The following is an 18889-nucleotide window of genomic DNA, read 5'->3' on the forward strand; positions in this document are numbered from 1 at the left end:
TGTCTTATAGAACGTGAAATTACAGTGTGTGTGCAACTGTTTCATTGTAAACTAAATTCAGGGAATGAATAATGTTGCAGCCTGCCTTCACAGCCGCCATCAGAATTCCTCACTGCACACTGCTGTACCACTGCCCTCTCAATGCGACGGCCAATCATGCGTTCATCTGTCCCATGCAACTCTAGTTGAAATTTCAACAGGATCCCTATGAACAAAGAAAAAAAACGAGTTGGTGGCTGAGTACATTGTATAAAATGTTCATTATGCACAATGTAAAGCATACAAATAAATACATTAACTTAATTGGGAACAAAAACAAATCATTTTCATGTTATGACATGAATACATTAAGTAGTATGTATCTTGATGAGATGTGAAAGAGTGAGTTTGAACAGGATGGATACCAACAGATGATGAAAGCCTGAGCCAAACAGAGCCAGCTGCTGTCACGCTAGCTGCAGCACTGAATGCTTTTGATTTGTAATACTAGTTAAGGATGACAATACATTTTTTCTGGTTCACATTAGATGTAATGTGTTAGATGTAATGTATACTATTTATTTCTGCCATTAACTAATTGAATTGAGATACCAGAGATGTGTTTTAAGAGACTCGCTGTGTTATTGAAGTTGACACCTTAAATTCCAACTTTGTTTTTGTCAGTTTGAGAATGACTGCTGAAGTCAGTGTACCTCTGTTAGTTGAATCTCCGTTGTTTTCTATCTGTAGAACCCAATATCCAGAGGGATCCTCATCCCAGCAGTGTGTACTCATGAAGGCCCAGTCTGAGAATCCTGCAGACGTTTTATCGTAAGGCCTGTGATGCAACATTGGATTGGAATATTTTAGTACACTAAAGACAAGATGGGTTACACTTGGACCTCTTGTTGCATATTGTAAATCCTGATACTTCACCATTATGCCGTATGTATAATATGTATTCTACCCTATGACAGAGTATCTATAAATGGTTTCATACTTCTATTTATTGGTTTCAAGCTTGCTGTCCATTGACTTGGCTGTGCCTTACCTGGTTGTGAGTAAATTGGAGATTGTCTTCTTCGGGCTAATGAGGGTGATGGAGAGATCCCCACGTCTGCTATAGGTCAGTGTAAGACGTGCCTGGATATGCTCCAGAGACCGAATCCAGTTCCTGGTGCCATGACAAGCTGTCACATTCCACCTCAATGTTAGTTTCATGCGGAGTTCACTATCGGACAGACATCAAATCAGGTATAACAAATCTAACCGGCCAAGTTGGTATTATGAATTGGTTGAATGACTCTTTATGCTCGATAATATCTGAATATCATATTTATGTGTACTGTAAACAGCTGTAGGACACACTGATAAGTAGCTGTATTCCTACTAACTATCCATAAGTGAGATGAAAGGGCAAGGGTGTTTTTCTTACAAGGCTCTGGTAATGAGGTCAATGGTGCACTTCTTTTGAGGTTTGACTGCTTTCCATTTACTGGCCAAGTCCACCAGTCTACCTGCATCCAGTAGCCCATATCCATAGTAATGGCTGACTATAATAAAGAAAATCAGATGCCAGTTCACTATTTTTTAAATTCAATTTCAGGCCCTACAGTCAGCAAATCACATCTCAGTTTCCCTAAATGGTAAACTACCTACAATAGAAGGTAGTGCTTTATGTCTCACCAGGTCTACCAACACCATTGGTCCGCCAATCCTGCGTTTGAAGATCTGCCAGTCTAGATGCTCGCACCACAAGGTGTTGCACATCACGCCAGGTAAGTGTTGGGCTGTGGGAGAAGTTGGAATATTATCATCTTTCTCGATGACTCAAAGCCTTACAACAAATAAGTTATTGAGTTACAGGTGCGCAGAGACAAGGGCGTTCTTACTTTGCCTCCAGAGCCAGTGCAATGATCCCAGCAGCCAGAGGGGCAGAGGCAGAGGTCCCAGTATGGTCAGAGGTGCAGGACTGATGCAGGTCAGTGGTGACCTAGAGGGGAAACATCATCCAGGTATTTTGTTGAGGCTTTGCTTACTGTTGCTGTAGGTGGTGAATGTGAGATAAATATTGATCTCTTTCAAGTTCCACACATCTTCAGAAACCTCTTACATTCATGTGACTACTTTTTAAGCATGATTATTCTAAAGCTAAACTAGTCAAAGATTTATCAGAATGCTTTGTCACTCTAAATGCATATTTGTAAAATAAATATACTGAACAAAAATATAAACGCAACATGTAAAGTGTTGGTCCCATGTTTCATGAGCTGAACTAAAAGATCCCAGAGATTTTCCATTCGCACAAAAAGTGTATTTCTCTCAAATGTACACACATTTGTTTACATCCCTGTTATTGAGCATTTCTCCTTTGCTAAAATAATCCACCCACCTGACGGGTGTGGCATTTCAAGAAGCTGATTAAACAGCATAATCATTACACAGGTGCACCTTGTGCTAGGGACAATAAAAGGCCACTCTAAAATGTGCAGTTTTGTCACACAACACAATGCCACAGATGTCTCAAGTTTTGAGGGAGCCTGCAATTGGCATGCTGACTGAAGGAATGTCCAACAGAGCTGTTGCCAGAGAATTTAATGTACATTTCTCTACCATATGCAGCCTCCAATGTCGTTTTAGAGAATTTGGCAGTACATCCAACCAGCCTCACAACCGCAGACCACGTGTAACCACGCCAGCCCAGGACCTCCACATCCGGCTTCTTCACCTGCGGGATCGTCTGAGACCAGCCACCCAGACAGCTGATGAAACTGTGGGTTCGCACAACCGAATAATTTCTGCACAAACTGTCAGAAACCGTCTCATCGAAGCTCATCTGCGTGCTCGATGTCCTCACCAGGCTCTTGACCTGACTGCCGTTCGGCGTTGTCACTGACTTCAGTGGGCAAATGCTCACCTTCGATGGCTACTGGCACGCTGGAGAAGTGTGCTCTTCCCGATTTCAACTCTACCGGTCAGATGGCAGACAGCATGTATGGCGTTGTGTGGGCAAGCGGTTTGCTGATGTCAACGTTGTGAACAGAATGCCCCATGGTGGCGGTGGGGTTATGGTATGGTCAGGCATAAGTTACGGACAATGAACACAATTGCATTTTATCGGTGGCAATTTGAATGCACAGAGATATTGTGATGAGATCCTGACGCCCATTGTCGTGCCATTCATCCGCCGCCTTCACATCATGTTTCAGCCCCATGTCACAAGGATCTGTACACAATTCCTGGAAGCTGAAAATGTCCCAGTTCTTCCATGGCCTGCATACTCACCAGAAATGTCACCCATTGAGCAGTTTTGGGATGCTCTGGATCGACGTGTACGACAGCGTTTTCCAGTTCCCGCCAATATCCAGCAACTTCGTACTGCCATTGAAGAGGAGTGGGACAACATTCCACAGACCACAATCAACAGCCTGGTCAACTCAATGCGAAGGAGATGTGTTGCGCTGCATGAGGCAAATGGTGGTCACACCAGATACTGACTGATTTTCTGATCCACGCCCCTACCTTTTTAAGGTGTCTGTGACCAACAGATGCATATCTGTATTCCCAGTCACGTGAAATCCATAGATTAGGGCCTTTATTTCAATTGACTGATTTCCTTTTATGAACGGTAACTCAGTAAAATCTTTGAAATTGTTGCATGTTGAATTTATATTTTTGTTCAGTGTATATATGAATGTTGAAAACAATAATATGGTATGAGTTGGGAAAAAGACACTTACAATTCTGTGGTGATGAAAGCTACCACCACTGTAGGTAGTTGTTAGAATGGCCGAGCAGGGTTCACTGTAGAAGGGCAAAGTTCCCCTTTCGGTGGTACTACCAACAGACAACGTGTAAATGCTGTTGGTGTAGCCATCACAGTTGCAGTTGTCAAAGCTGGCGCCCCCATTGCCTGAAGCCCAGACGTAAATGGAACCCAAGCCACCTCGGCCCTGTAAGGTATTGCAGTTGCTTTTTAAGACTCATTGTATGATCTTACTGCTCTAGTTACTTTGCCTCCAGATTATTCAGCCAACGGATTGGCACTACTGATGAAACAGGTAATATAGGATGACCGGTACAAGTTGTTTCATACATTGCTTATGCCTCTGATAAAGGCTTCTTGGGCTAATGTGTTTGGCCCCTCCAAATTCCTCCCCAAATCTTCAGGTCCCCAGCTTGAGCTGTAGATGTCAATGTGCTGCTGATTCAAGTTTAAGGACATGGCTTCTATCAGGTCAGTCACTTGTCCATCCAACATCCGAACTCCTGGACAGAACACAGCAAAAGCCAGGGTGAAAATTAAAGCAGGATAATTACTGTACTGTTCTAAATACTATTAACAAGATAATTATTTAATGTATAGGTAATACTTGCCCCCGATCTTGGCCTGATATGCCACTCCAACCCCACACACCCCATTATTTGCCACCGCTGCCACCACCCCAGCACACCTTGTTCCATGCCTATGGAGCAGAGGACAAAAGGGGTTAATCAATACAGAATGTCGTCACATAGTGCAGTTCATACATGTTATATGATGTAATGTCTTGTAGTAGTAAAATCTTAATAACATCACAGCCAAATTACCTCTTCGGTCTGGTCAGAGAGTATTGAGTGTCTGGGATGGGGTCATTATCATTCATGTCATAGCTAGCAAGTGGATCCTACAGGTACAATGAAATGTGAGTTTTTTTTTTCTACTGATGGAACATTTTCTACTTGTCTTCATGATTAACAAATTGCAATCGTGCCCCTACAACAATAATAATCTCGATAACTCACATAATTTTCAGCAAGGTCTGGGTGGCTTGTCTCTAGGCCATCGTCTAAGATGGACACCACTACCCCTTTGCCTGTGTAGCCTCGAGCCCAGGCAGCCACCACATTCTGATCAAATGCCTCACTCTGGAAAAGCAGAGGCCTACATTAGATTTTTTATTTTATTTTCCAGTTTCAAAACAGGGATTACCATATGCTTTCACTCAAGGCAGAAAAACCTCAAACAGCAGAATAAAAATCTAAAGAGCTTCTTATGGAAATAAACTTCAAACAAAAATGGAAGAATAATGTTGACATATACCAGGTACCACTGCTGATTGAAAAATGGATCAGTGGGTGCTGTGAAAGAGTGTCTTCTATTTCTAATCCTTCCAGATTGCTGTGCAAACCAAAGCACCTGAGAAACAGGTAGATCATTACACTCATCACAATAAGAGCAATACTGGGACTGGTTATCACAGACAACTTTAGAAAGTGTTTTACAGATGTATTAGCTATTCACCTTAGGGTCCATTTTCAGTCGAAGATTATGCAAATAGTGTGCCTGCAATGATTGTTTTGCCACCCCTGGTTGCTCCATATGGTAATAGTTGCCATCTGGAAATATCTACAAATATAATTTGCCAGAAGAAATTAGCTACTACTAGGTAGTCATATTATGCCAAAAGATGTACCTATAAATAATAAAAATAATTATATAACATAAATAAACAGTGAACTAACATTAACATAATTGTTTTACCTTTCCCAAGATATGGAAACCATGTTTCTTTGCAATCTTGTTGATTTGTTCAGGAGTGCCACTCAAATATAGAGCCCAACTGTTGGTGTAGATGACTTCTGCATAAATTGTGAACATATACACCATACACAAAGAGCAACTGATGTACAGGTACCTCATGCTGGCTTCTTTTTTTAACTGTTCAGCTGATTTATTTTTGGTCTTAAGGAAACAATCCTTTCATTTTGCGAACTCTCATGTCTCCAACATGATTTTAACAAGTTGTATCACTAACGGTTGTTGTTTGACATTCGAACAGGCCTACATGCGCGTGATCAATAAATATTCCCGCCACAGATTGGCGCGCAATTATCACATTATGAAGTCAGTGTTGCGTTGTTTAATAGGCTATGATTTGGGTTGTGTAAACTGATCCTGGATCTGCTCTGAGCTACTTCTTACCCCATGGAGCCACTGGCTAATGTGACATTATTTTCTACACCTTAGTTTTTTACTTTGAGCAATGCACTTCGAAAGTTCAGACCAATCAATAGTCCTACGTTTTACTAATATACTTAGACATTTTTGTCCTCCTGTCAATAAAATAAAATCAGGACGAGCGCCCCAAAAGGTTCTATCATGTAAGCATAGTCACCGGAAGTCCTAGCTATTATTTTATCTAAAGATGGCGGCGTTGGTGGGTGAGTGATGTTTTGGCTAAAATGTAAAGCTAGTTACTGGAACATACAATTCTGAAAAATATCTGACTCATTTATCTCACAAATATTACACTATTTTGTATGGTTTCCGATTAATTTATTATATTGGTTGTTTGTGTCATTTTTTTTGCTATCACCACTATTTGTAATCGCTGACCTTGCAAGCTAGTTAGCTGCTAGCACTGCAGCACCCCTGCCTTGGCTTGATCAAAAAGAGCTCTGTTTATGCTAGCTAGCTAGGGAGCAAATGCTGTTTGTTTGTGTAGCTAGCTAGTTATAAAACTAGCACACGTGAAGTTTCTCAGACATTGTGCACGGTTATTAACGTCTCAATGGTAATCTAAAGACCAATAAATGTCCCTGTTTTACATTAGAGCAATGGCTCGTGATAACTAACTAAATAGTTAACTATGGACGGTAACGTTAGCTAGCTACTGTAGCTAGTCATCATATTTATATCACAAACGTCAGTCAGCTTGTTATGTCACTCAAGAAAAGCGCACTGCCTTGTCTATAGCCAATATTTCTATGTGTCCCGCAAGTAACTGTTATGTTATCTAAATACATCCTATAGATACATTTGTTGACATCTGTGCTTTATTTGTCTTTCCCGTGCAGTGCCTCGCCTCGCCGCGTTTGGTACCTTTTCATCAAGGTAAGCATGACGTTAGGCAAATTACGCAGTTAAGGTGATTAAACTAAGACAGGCCTAGGATTTACTATAGTTAGTAACAGAGGCTCTTTCTGTTTTGAAATCACCAGTAACCTTATGAAATGTTTGCTCTATTTAGCATATCCTTACAGTAGTGTAATTTATTTGTATTGTTAATGCCATTTAGATTGTCTTGATGGTCTTTCTCTGTCATATCAATCAGTTGTATTGTAATGTCGTATTACCTCATATTTTTCTACCACACAGATCCATTTCAGTATTTGCGATACAACAGAGGTCGTCGCTACACCACATTGCTGAAAGTGGCAATGCTACATGGTAAGGGAGGTCCTGCAAACATGTCAATTTGTCAAAGTATTTGTTTGAGTACTTCATATTACCTATTTTCTTCCAGTGTGGTTCCAGTCAGAGAGAAAAGCACAGCGGTGGCTGCTGCCAAGCCAACTGCAGTAGCAAGCAGCAAGGGAGAGTATGTCATCACTAAGCTGGATGATCTGGTGAACTGGGCACGCAGGGTAAGTCAGTGCTCAGATTCAATGCCACACAACACCTATGTTCTTCAGTGGCAATGGTCCATTTTGAATGTTTGTCAATTTTTCAATAAGAAAATCAAGAAGTGCACCCTCCCCATCCCAAACTCCTCTTTGTGACCTTCTCTATTCTGTGGCTGACTGGCTGCCAGTCAAACAACTGTCAAAATGATTAAACTAACTACAGAGGGAAGCACAGTATGATCTCAGGCATTCCTCTAAACCAGCCATAAGCTTTTTTTGTTTGTTTGGAACTCAGTCGGGGTCTCAACTTACTGTTGAGTCAGAATAGTAGAATACACAAGGTGCAATTTCTACATTTTGGTTGTGCATCAGCAGTTTTTATTTTATGTCAATCACTGACAGTCACTCAATTAGCCATGTCAGCTAACAATTTTGGTAAGAATACTGACCTGGCACGTGCCCAGGGGCCCTGACCTCCAGGGGGCCCCCATTGCTTTTGTTTGTCACTCTCACTCAGATATCACGTTAACATGGCATAAGTCATGGCAGAATGTGTAGAATTGCAGGAAATTTACTTTGAAACATATTTTCCTCTCTGCCATCACTAAAATGTTTAGCTGATGAGGTGGGGGGTCCCTCCAGCCATATCTCGCTTAGGGCCCCCAAAATAACTCCTGCTCTAAACCACACTTTTTGACCTCCTTTTCTTTTCACCAGAGATGAATAAGGGAAAAACATATTGACTGACTCAATGATCTTTGTTCAGATAGTTTTGTTGACCTATCAGTCTAATCTGTCTTTGTGCATTTCTACATTAGAGCTCCCTATGGCCCATGACGTTTGGCCTGGCGTGCTGTGCGGTGGAGATGATGCACATGGCTGCTCCTCGCTATGACATGGACCGATTCGGAGTGGTGTTCAGAGCCAGCCCCAGACAGGCCGACGTCATGATTGTGGCAGGCACCCTGACCAACAAGATGGCCCCCGCTTTGCGCAAGGTATTTGACTGAAGGACATGTTTCTTTGGAGAAAGGAGTTCTGTATTTGCATTTATTGAGTGTATGAATTCAACATGATGCTCATTATTTCCCCTAGGTTTATGACCAGATGCCTGAGCCAAGATATGTCATTTCCATGGGAAGGTAAAGTATTGTCCTAATATGATTAGGTTTAAACAGAAAAATGTTAGTGGTTGTCTTGTTTGAAATGGATCTCATTATGTCCTTGAAACTTTTTCTTTTAAAAACACCTGATTGTTTAACGCAACATCCCTGAAGTTGACTGCTTTTACCGATTGTGATTTAATTCCACACACCAAGTTTTACCATTACACACAGTGCTTTTACAGTGTTGGTCATATTCAACTGTTAGTTGAGACAGTGTATCTTATTACTCTGTCCTTCAGCTGCGCCAATGGGGGTGGCTACTACCACTACTCTTACGCAGTGGTCAGAGGGTGTGACCGCATCGTACCAGTGGACATATACGTTCCAGGTATGTCATTCTGTTTTTGTTATTTTAATTATTATAAAACAAATTAGTTCTGTCCCTGATACAGTGGGGAAACAAGTATTTGATACACTGCCGATTTTGCAGGTTTTCCTACTTACAAAGCATGTAGAGGTCTGTAATTTTTATCATAGGTACACTTCAACTGTGAGAGACGGAATCTAAAACAAAAATCCAGAAAATCACATTGTATGATTTTTAAGTAATTCATTTGCATTTTATTGCATGACATAAGTATTTGATACATCAGAAAAGCAGAATTTAATATTTGGTACAGAAACCTTTGTTTGCAATTACAGAGATCATATGTTTCCTGTAGGTCTTGACCAGGTTTGCACACACTGCAGCAGGGATTTTGGCCCACTCCTCCATACAGACCTTCTCCAGATCCTTCAGCTTTTGGGGCTGTCGCTGGGCAATACAAACTTTCAGCTTCCTCCAAAGACTTTCTATTTGGTTCAGGTCTGGAGACTGGCTAGGCCACTCCAGGACCTTGAGACGCTTCTTACGGAGCCACTCCTTAGTTGCCCTGGCTGTGTGTTTCGGGTCGTTGTCATGCTGGAAGACCCAGCCACGACCCATCTTCAATGCTCTTACTGAGGGAAGGAGGTTGTTGGCCAAGATCTCGCGATACATGGCCCCATCCATCCTCCCCTCAATACGGTGCAGTCATCCTGTCCCCTTTGCAGTAAAGCATCCCCAAAGAATGATGTTTCCACCTCCATGCTTCACGGTTGGGACGGTGTTCTTGGGGTTGTACTCATCCTTCTTCCTCCAAACACGGCGAGTGGAGTTTAGACCAAAAAGCATTTTTTTTGTCTCATCAGACCACATGACCTTCTCCCATTCCTCCTCTGGATCATCCAGATGGTCATTGGCAAACTTCAGACGGGCCTGGACATGTGCTGGCTTGAGCAGGGGGACCTTGCGTGCGCTGCAGGATTTTAATCCATGACGGCGTAGTGTGTTACTAATGGTTTTCTTTGAGACTGTGGTCCCAGATCTCTTCGGGTCATTGACCAGGTCCTGCCGTGTAGTTCTGGGCTGATCCCTCACCTTCCTCATGATCATTGATGCCCCACGAGGTGAGATCTTGCATGGAGCCCCAGACCGAGGGTGATTGACCGTCATCTTGAACTTCTTCCATTTTCTAATAATTGCGCCAACAGTTGTTGCCTTCTCACCAAGCTGCTTGCCTATTGTCCTGTAGCCCATCCCAGCCTTGTGCAGGTCTACAATTTTATCCCTGATGTCCTTACACAGCTCTCTAGTCTTGGCCATTGTGGAGAGGTTGGAGTCTGTTTGATTGAGTGTGTGGACAGGTGTCTTTTATACAGGTAACGAGTTCAAACAGGTGTAGTTAATACAGGTAATGAGTGGAGAACAGGAGGGCTTCTTAAAGAAAAACTAACAGGTCTGTGAGAGCTGGAATTCTTACTGGTTGGTAGGTGATCAAATACTTATGTCATGCAATAAAATGCAAATTAATTACTTAAAAATCATACAATGTGATTTTCTGGATTTTTGTTTTCGATTCTGTCTCACAGTTGAAGTGTACCTATGATAAAAATTACAGACCTCTACATGCTTTGTAAGTAGGAAAACCTGCAAAATCGGCAGTGTATAAAAAACTTGTTCTCCCCACTGTATATGTACAGCAATGTGGAAAATAGCTATTTGAAGATCATCTTATATGACTCAAATTGATTGTTTACTTGTCCTCCTGTAGGCTGCCCACCCACAGCAGAGGCCCTTCTCTACGGCACGCTCCAGTTGCAGAAGAAAATAAAGAGAGAGAAGAAAATGAGGATTTGGTATCGCAAGTGAAATTATCCATGTCTCTGGCTGTTTGTAAATGTTGTATTTATGGGTGGTCTGTCCACCCAGTAAACCGGTAGGCAATATTCTCAGGAGTCACTCTGGGTATGCTCTGGCTCCTCTTCTCTGTATAAACAATAAAATTAATTTCTTGTCATTAGTTTAACTGTTGTTGTTCTTGGCCCTGCACAGATTATGATACTGGCAGGTATTTGACTACATTCATTAATTTCCCATTTTCTTTTAGTAATATGATCATTTTACCTGATCATTTTTAACATTATTTCTACGGTCATCACTATTTAGAAGTCACATCATGTCTTTTGCTTTCTTTAGTGGTCCATTCTTTGTTTTTGTAATGTGTGTTGGTGTATTTATCTGAAGACTATTTGTACTTGTGTGTACAATTCTGAGCCAGTAGATGGTGTACTTGGCACACAATATTGTTCTACAGAGAGTTTAGACATTTACTTACTTTATCTCTGGTTCTACCAAAGAGTTCCTGTTCAAATACTCATAAATGTTTCCTTCTTTGAAGTAATCACTGATCTGACATTTAATTGGTGTAAGCAAGCATTCCTTGGTATTGCTTTCACCAATTACGTCATGTCAGATCAGTGTTTACTTCAAGGAAATGAGGCTGGGTACAACCTCAAAGTATTGTCACAGGGCCCGTCTTTGGTTCTACTCGGCAACACCCAATCCCAAATTGACCCTACCTCTGTATGCACTTCTGTACATCTTAGACGATTGGAAGGTAGCAATAGGGATACAATTCCACCTAGCCTATCAGGAAGCAGGGTGGCGCTATTCATATTTTATGGGAAAGTTGATAGGTCTAAACCATTTAACATATTTGCACAAAGAAGCTCCCCTTGTGCATTTCAATTTTGGACAATCTCTTATAAATTGGGTTAAAATCATGTATAGTAACCCTAGGTGTAAAATAGTAAATAATGGCTATTTCTCAGAAAGTTTGAAACTGTCGAGAGGAGTGAAACAAGGTTGTCCACTATCGGCATATCTATTTATTATTGCCATCGAGATGTTAGCTATTAAAATCAGATCCAACAATAATATCAAGGGATTAGAAATCCAGGGCTTAAAAACAAAGGTGTCATTGTACGCTGATGATTTATGTTTTTTTTTAATCCACAACTTGAATCAATCCACAGCCTCATAGAGGATCTAGATACATTTTCTAACCTCTCTGGATTACAAACAAATTATGATAAATGTACTATATTACGTATTGGATCACTAAAAAATAAAAAATTTACATTACCATGTAGTTTACCAATAAAATGGTCTGATGGTGATGTGGATATACTAGGAATACATATCTCAAATGAAATAAATGATCTCACTCCCAATACATTTTAATAGAAAGTTAGCAAAGGTAGATAAGATCTTGCTACCATGGAAAGGTAAATACCTGTCAATTTGTGGAAAAATCACCCTGATTAACTCTTTAGTATTATCCCAGTTTACCTATTTGCTTATGGTCTTGCCTACGCCTAGCGAACAGTTTTTTAAATTATATGAGAAAAAAATATTCCATTTGATTTGGAACGGCAAGCCAGACAAAATTAAACAGGCCTATTTATTTAATGAATATGAATTAGGAGGACAGAAATGATTAAATATTAAAGCATTAGACCTATCACTAAAAGCTTCAGTCATACAAAAATTATACTAAAATCCGAACTGGTTCTATAGCAAACTAGTAAGATTGTCTCACCCAATGTTCAAGAAGGGAATTTTTCCCTTTATTGAGATTACAAACCCTCACTTTCAGGTATTCAGGTACACTAACAAATATTGTGGTTAAACTCAAATATACAAATTGATAAAAAAACGTTCTTTTTTGAGAAAATGATTAAAAAAGGTATAATCTTCGTAAATTGTATTAGGAATGGTGGAGTTATGTCGCACATGCAGCTAACAAAAACATATGGAAATGTCTGCTCTACCCAAAATTACAACCAAATAATTGCAGCATTACCACAAAAATGGAAGACGAAAGTGGATGGAGGAAAAAGTAAGGAACTTGTCTGTCGGCCTTGCATTAAAGAACATAATTGTGATAAATAAAAAAGTTTACCAGTTTAATTTAAGGACCAAAAGATTGACAGCCGTCCCATATAGATTGCAAAATAGTTGGGAAGAGATTTTTTACGTACCGATTCCATGGCATAGTGTTTATGAACTGATACGCAAAACGACGCCAGATTCAAAACTTAGAACTTTTAAATTATTATATAAAATTCTTGCTACCAATAGAATGTTTTTTGTATGGGGGATACAATCTTCCCAGCTCTGCATATTTGGCTGTGAAGAGACAGAATCATTAGATCATTTGTTTTGGTACTGTCCATTTGTAGCTTGTTTCTGGACACAGGTCCAGGAATGGCTGAAGGATTGCAATATTTGCATGGAGCTGACCCTGCAGATAGCACTACTGGGTGATCTGAAAAGTCATAGTCAATCGATCAATAATAGAATAATACTTTTAGCAAAGATGTTTATTTTCAATTCACAAACTGTAGAAACTATGAGAATAGAAAGGTTCAGAACTTTTGTAAAACATCACAGTACAGTTGAAAAATATGGCAAATATAAATCCAATATGGATGGTGTTAAGAGATAGATGGGAGGTGTTGAATGGAGCTGAAGGATGGGACTAATAACAACAACTAATAACAACAAGATAACTAGTGTAAGACATGCGAAAATGATCGGAGGAAGTTCAGGAGTAGAAACAAACAAAATAAAATTATTGACTGTGTCCATAAAATGTATATAGTATGTATAAGCATGAAGTAGAGGCCTAAGCATTGTTGTTCACTAGTTTACTCCAATTAGGGAGGGGATGGTGGGGTTGGAAAGTAATAAAGGGAAATCTATATATTTTTAAAGGATATGTATGTATGTGTATGTATGTGTGTATATACAGTGGGGAGAACAAGTATTTGATACACTGGCGATTTTGCAGGTTTTCCTACTTACAAAGCATGTAGCGGTCTGTAAGTTTTATCATAGGTACACTTCAACTGTGAGAGACGGAATCTAAAACAAAAATCCAGAAAATCACATTGTATGATTTTTAAGTAATTAATTTGCATGACAGAAGTATTTGATACATCAGAAAAGCAGAACTTAATATTTGGTACAGAAACCTTTGTTTGCAATTACAGAGATCATACGTTTCCTGTAGGTCTTGACCAGGTTTGCACACACTGCAGCAGGGTTTTTGGCCCACTCCTCCATACAGACCTTCTCCAGATCCTTCAGGTTTCGGGGCTGTCGCTGGGCAATACGGACTTTCAGCTCCCTCCAAAGATTTTCTATTGGGTTCAGGTCTGGAGACTGGCTAGGCCACTCCAGGACCTTGAGATGCTTCTTACGGAGCCACTCCTTAGTTGCCCTGGCTGTGTGTTTCGGGTCGTTGTCATGCTGGAAGAACCAGCCACGACACATCTTCAATGCTCTTACTGAGGGAAGGAGGTTGTTGGCCAAGATCTCGCGATACATGGCCCCATCCATCCTCCCCTCAATACGGTGCAGTCATCCTGTCCCCTTTGCAGTAAAGCATCCCCAAAGAATGATGTTTCCACCTCCATGCTTCACAGTTGGGATGGTGTTCTTGGGGTTGTACTCATCCTTTTTCTTCCTCCAAACACGGCGAGTGGAGTTTAGACCAAAAACCTATATTTTTGTCTCATCAGACCACATGACCTTCTCCCATTCCTCCTCTGGATCATCCAGATGGTCATTGGCAAACTTCAGACGGGCTTGGACATGCGCTGGCTTGAGCAGGGGGACCTTGCGTGCGCTGCAGGATTTTAATCCATGACGGCGTAGTGTGTTACTAATGGTTTTCTTTGAGACTGTGGTCCCAGATCTCTTCAGGTCATTGACCAGGTCCTGCCGTGTAGTTCTGGGCTGATCCCTCACCTTCCTCATGATCATTGATGCCCCACGAGGTGAGATCTTGCATGGAGCCCCAGACCGAGGGTGATTGACCGTCATCTTGAACTTCTTCCATTTTCTAATAATTGCGCCAACAGTTGTTGCCTTCTCACCAAGCTGCTTGCCTATTGTCCTGTAGCCCATCCCAGCCTTGTGCAGGTCAACAATTTTATCCCTGATGTCCTTACACAGCTCTCTGGTCTTGGCCATTGTGGAGAGGTTGGTATCTGTTTGATTGAGTGTGTGGACAGGTGTCTTTTATACAGGTAACGAGTTCAAACAGGTGCAGTTAATACAGGTAATGAGTGGAGAACAGGAGGGCTTCTTAAAGAAAAACTAACAGGTCTGTGAGAGCCGGAATTCTTACTGGTTGGTAGGTGATCAAATACTTCTGTCATGCAATAAAATGCAAATTAATTACTTAAAAATCATACAATGTGATTTTCTGGATTTTTCGACAGCCCCGAAACCTGAAGGATCTGGAGAAGGTCTGTATGGAGGAGTGGGCCAAAAACCCTGCTGCAGTGTGTGCAAACCTGGTCAAGACCTACAGGAAACGTATGATCTCTGTAATTGCAAACAAAGGTTTCTGTACCAAATATTAAGTTCTGCTTTTCTGATGTATCAAATACTTCTGTCATGCAAATTAATTACTTAAAAATCATACAATGTGATTTTCTGGATTTTTGTTTTAGATTCCGTCTCTCACAGTTGAAGTGTACCTATGATAAAAATTACAGACCTCTACATCCTTTGTAAGTAGGAAAACCTGCAAAATCGGCAGTGTATCAAATACTTGTTCTCCCCACTGTATGTATATATGCGAGAAAAAAAACAAAAAACATATGGGGGATTGGAAGTGATGCAGACAATTACATTGATGGAAGTTACAATCTATCTACAATATTAAAGCTGATATACCCCCTAAGCAAAAAATAAAAAAATAAGCTCCCCTTGTGTGATTTGGCATGATAAATTACATCCAATCTACATGAAATGTTGAATTGTTGCCCTCTTGTGCTTATTCTGCAAGAAATGTAGCATGCTCCATAAAGATAAGTTGATATGATTGGGGTGTTAGCTACAAATAACATAAGTGTTCAGTTGGGTTGAGATCTGGTGACTGAGACACACACACACACACACACACACACACAATCTACAACCAGCAGCAATAAGTGAGGCAATGTGCCACGACAACTTATCCATTAATGATTAACAACTTATCACTAGATAGTTACTTTTTCCATCTCTTTACTTAAGGGACTTATTCTGCAGCTTGTCCCAGTCCCTCAGGAAGTAATTGTTCTCTTGTCAAAAGAGATGATTTATATTCAGTCAAATGGCAAATCGAAAGCTGTTTGGCTGTGTTTAAACAGGCAGCCCAATTCTGATCTTTTGCCCAATTATTGGGCATAAGATCTGATCTGATTGGTCAAAAGACCAATAATTGGTAGTGCTGAGTGATTAGTGCTTTATGAGGTCTGTTCGATTATAAAACTAATTATAATAATTCAAGGTTTGTCGATTTCTGTATTTTTTTAGAATGCTGTAACACAGAATAAATAAATTAAGAAAAGTCTCATGATGGTAGTGACTGCCCATTACTGCTTATCACTTAACTATAATTTATTCACATTACTTTAAAATATTTCAGTTGTGTATATTACATGTGTCTTATTTGATTACTTTATTTCATTCCAAGTCATCATCTCATCTCTATAGAGCTGTGCCTATGCTGTCTGAGAAAATCACAATTTTAGTAGTTCAAAGTAAATTATGGCATACTTTTATGACTGCTGAATACCAACTATCAATCACTTAGATCAGTGTTTCCCAACTCCAGTCCACCAGTACCCCCAACAGTACATATTTTTGTTGTGGCCCCGGACAAACACATCTGACCAGCCCTTGACAAGTTGAATCAGGTGTTTTTGTCCAGGCCTACAACAAAAATGTGTGCTGTCGGGAGTACTGGAGGACCGGAGTTGGGAAACCCTGATTCTTAGGTCATGTACTTTCAGGAAGTAGGTGGTCGGGCAATGAATTATGGTCATTGTAGTTAATTTCCACGTTTTCTGCGCTAAACTATGTATACTGAACAAAAATATAAACGCAACATATAAAGTGTTGGTCTCCTGTTTAATGAGCTGAAATAAAATATCCCAGAAATTGACCATCTGCACAAAAAGCTTATTTCTCTCAAATGTTGTGCACAAATTGTTTACATCCCTGTTAGTGAGCATTTCTCCTTTGCCAAAATAATCCATCCACCTAACAGGTGTGGAATATCAAGAAGCTGATTAAACAGCATGATCATTCATGCTCCTCTGTAGCTCAATTGGTAGAGCATGGCGCTTGTAACGCCAGGGTAGTGGGTTTGATCCCCGGGACCACCCATACGTAAAAATGTATGCACACATGACTGTAAGTCGCTTTGGATAAAAGCGTCTGCTAAATGGCATATTATTATTATTATTATTACACAGGTGCACCTTGTGCTGCGGACAAAAGGCCACTCTAAAATGTGCAGTTTTGACACAACACAATGCCACAGATGTCTCAAGTTTTGAGGGAGCGTGCAATTTGCATGCTGATTGCAGGAAAGTCCAACAGAGCTGTTGCCGGAGAATTAAATGTTAATTTCTCTACCATAAGCCGCCTCCAATGTCAATTTAGAGAATTTGGCAGTACATCCAACTAGCCTCACAACCGCAGACCACGTGTAACCACACCAGTCCAGGACCTTCCACATCTGGCTTCTTCACCTTTTGGATCGTCGGGGGGTGGTGAGCAGTATTTCTGTCTGTAATAAAGCCCTTTTGTGGGGAAAAACTCATTCCGATTGCCTGGGCCTGGCTCACAAGTGGGTGGGTCTTTGTACTCCCATGCCCACCCATGGCTGTGCCCCTGCCCAGTCATGTGAAATCCATAGATTAGGGCCTAATTTATTTATTTCAATTGACTGATTTCCTTCTGTGAACTGTAACTCAGTAAAATCTTTTAAATTGTTTGCGTTTTATTTTTTGTTCACTATAGAATATTGGCCTGTTGGAAACTACAACTCCCTACTACATCGCACAGTTCAGGTTTGATCGGATTTATCTCTAGAGAAACTGTGCATAGAGCTCACAGAAAACCCCAAAACGAAATGGAATTCAAATAATTGAACCGATGTTGGTCAATTAGTTGTTTAAAAAACTAAAAATAACTGAAGTTCGGTTAATCGCTCAGCACTAATGATTGGACTAAAGATCAGAATTGGGCTGCCTGTGTGGTACGTAAAATGTCATTGTCACGCTCTGGCTCCGGGACTTTGTATGTTGAGCCAGGGTGTGTTCGTTTCGTGGTGTTCTGTTTGATTGGGTTGTTCTATGTGGTTGTATTTCTTTGTTTGAATGAGTGACTCCCAATCAGAGGTAACGAGTGTCAGCTGTTGGCTCGTTGTCTCTGATTGGGAGCCATATTTAAACTGTCTGTTTTCACCTTGTGGTTGTGGGTTTTTGTTCCGTGTTCAGTCAGTGTTACTGTGGACTTCACGATCGTGTTTTGTTTTGTTCAGTACTTTAATATAATAAAGTCATGTTTCTTTCACACGCTGCGCCTTGGTCTACTTCGCTACTAGACGATCGTGACAGAAAAACCCACCCAAACAAAGACCAAGCAGCGTGTCCAGGAACACACGCAGGAGGTGACGCTGGTGGATGTCCTCCTCGGTTGGGGGCAGATTACCGAGGAGGAGGCCGTCCGGTACCGGAAGGCGATGAAGGGGGAGACCCAGGCAGGAGTGGAGAAGCGGCGTCAACCGGGCCGTGGTCGGAAAGGCGAGAGGCACCCCCAATAATTTTTTAGGGGGGGGCACACGGCATGGGCGACTGGGCAGCAGGAGGCTGCCACAGGGCGAATTGGGAGATTAAGAGAGGAGGCCACCGGCTTTTGGGGGCCAGAAGGCAGGTTGGTGGAGCCTGGATGGAGAGCAGAGCCAACTCCCCGTACTCAGGCATGGCAGCATGAGACTGGGCAGGTTCCGCGGTATGCGGAGATGCGCACTGTGCCGCGAGTGGTCCGGCATAGTCCGGTACGTCCTGTGCGAGCACCCCGCACGTGTTGTGCGAAGGTGGGCATGCAGCCAGGACGGAGTGTGCCGGCTCAGCGCTCGCGGCCTCCAGTGCCTCTCCTCGGTCCCGGATATCCTGCGCCAGTGTCACGTGCTGTTATGCCA

General features: G+C 41.3%; 2 protein-coding genes across 2 annotated transcripts; one reads left to right on the forward strand and one right to left on the reverse strand.

The window, feature by feature from the left end:
- Positions 1 to 1410: 1410 nt before the first annotated feature.
- LOC311131015 (proprotein convertase subtilisin/kexin type 4-like) lies at positions 1411 to 5275 on the reverse strand (the record flags this gene model as incomplete). Its single annotated transcript, XM_084163845.1, has 9 exons — positions 1411 to 1532; positions 1666 to 1769; positions 1872 to 1972; positions 3720 to 3932; positions 4076 to 4248; positions 4357 to 4445; positions 4570 to 4646; positions 4765 to 4887; positions 5264 to 5275. The coding sequence occupies 9 exons, from the start codon at positions 5273 to 5275 to the stop codon at positions 1411 to 1413; spliced, it is 1014 nt and encodes a 337-aa protein (XP_084019971.1).
- Positions 5276 to 6137: 862 nt separating this feature from the next.
- LOC311131230 (NADH-quinone oxidoreductase subunit B-like) lies at positions 6138 to 10852 on the forward strand. Its single transcript, XM_084164085.1, has 8 exons — positions 6138 to 6183; positions 6820 to 6856; positions 7121 to 7192; positions 7269 to 7389; positions 8187 to 8366; positions 8464 to 8510; positions 8774 to 8862; positions 10607 to 10852. The coding sequence occupies exons 1-8, from the start codon at positions 6168 to 6170 to the stop codon at positions 10702 to 10704; spliced, it is 660 nt and encodes a 219-aa protein (XP_084020211.1). The 5' UTR covers positions 6138 to 6167; the 3' UTR covers positions 10705 to 10852.
- The last annotated feature ends 8037 nt before the right edge of the window (positions 10853 to 18889 follow it).

The sequence above is a fragment of the Coregonus lavaretus genome (genome assembly GCF_964263955.1).
Source record: "Coregonus lavaretus genome assembly, chromosome: 6".
Taxonomy (NCBI): Eukaryota; Metazoa; Chordata; class Actinopteri; order Salmoniformes; family Salmonidae; genus Coregonus; species Coregonus lavaretus.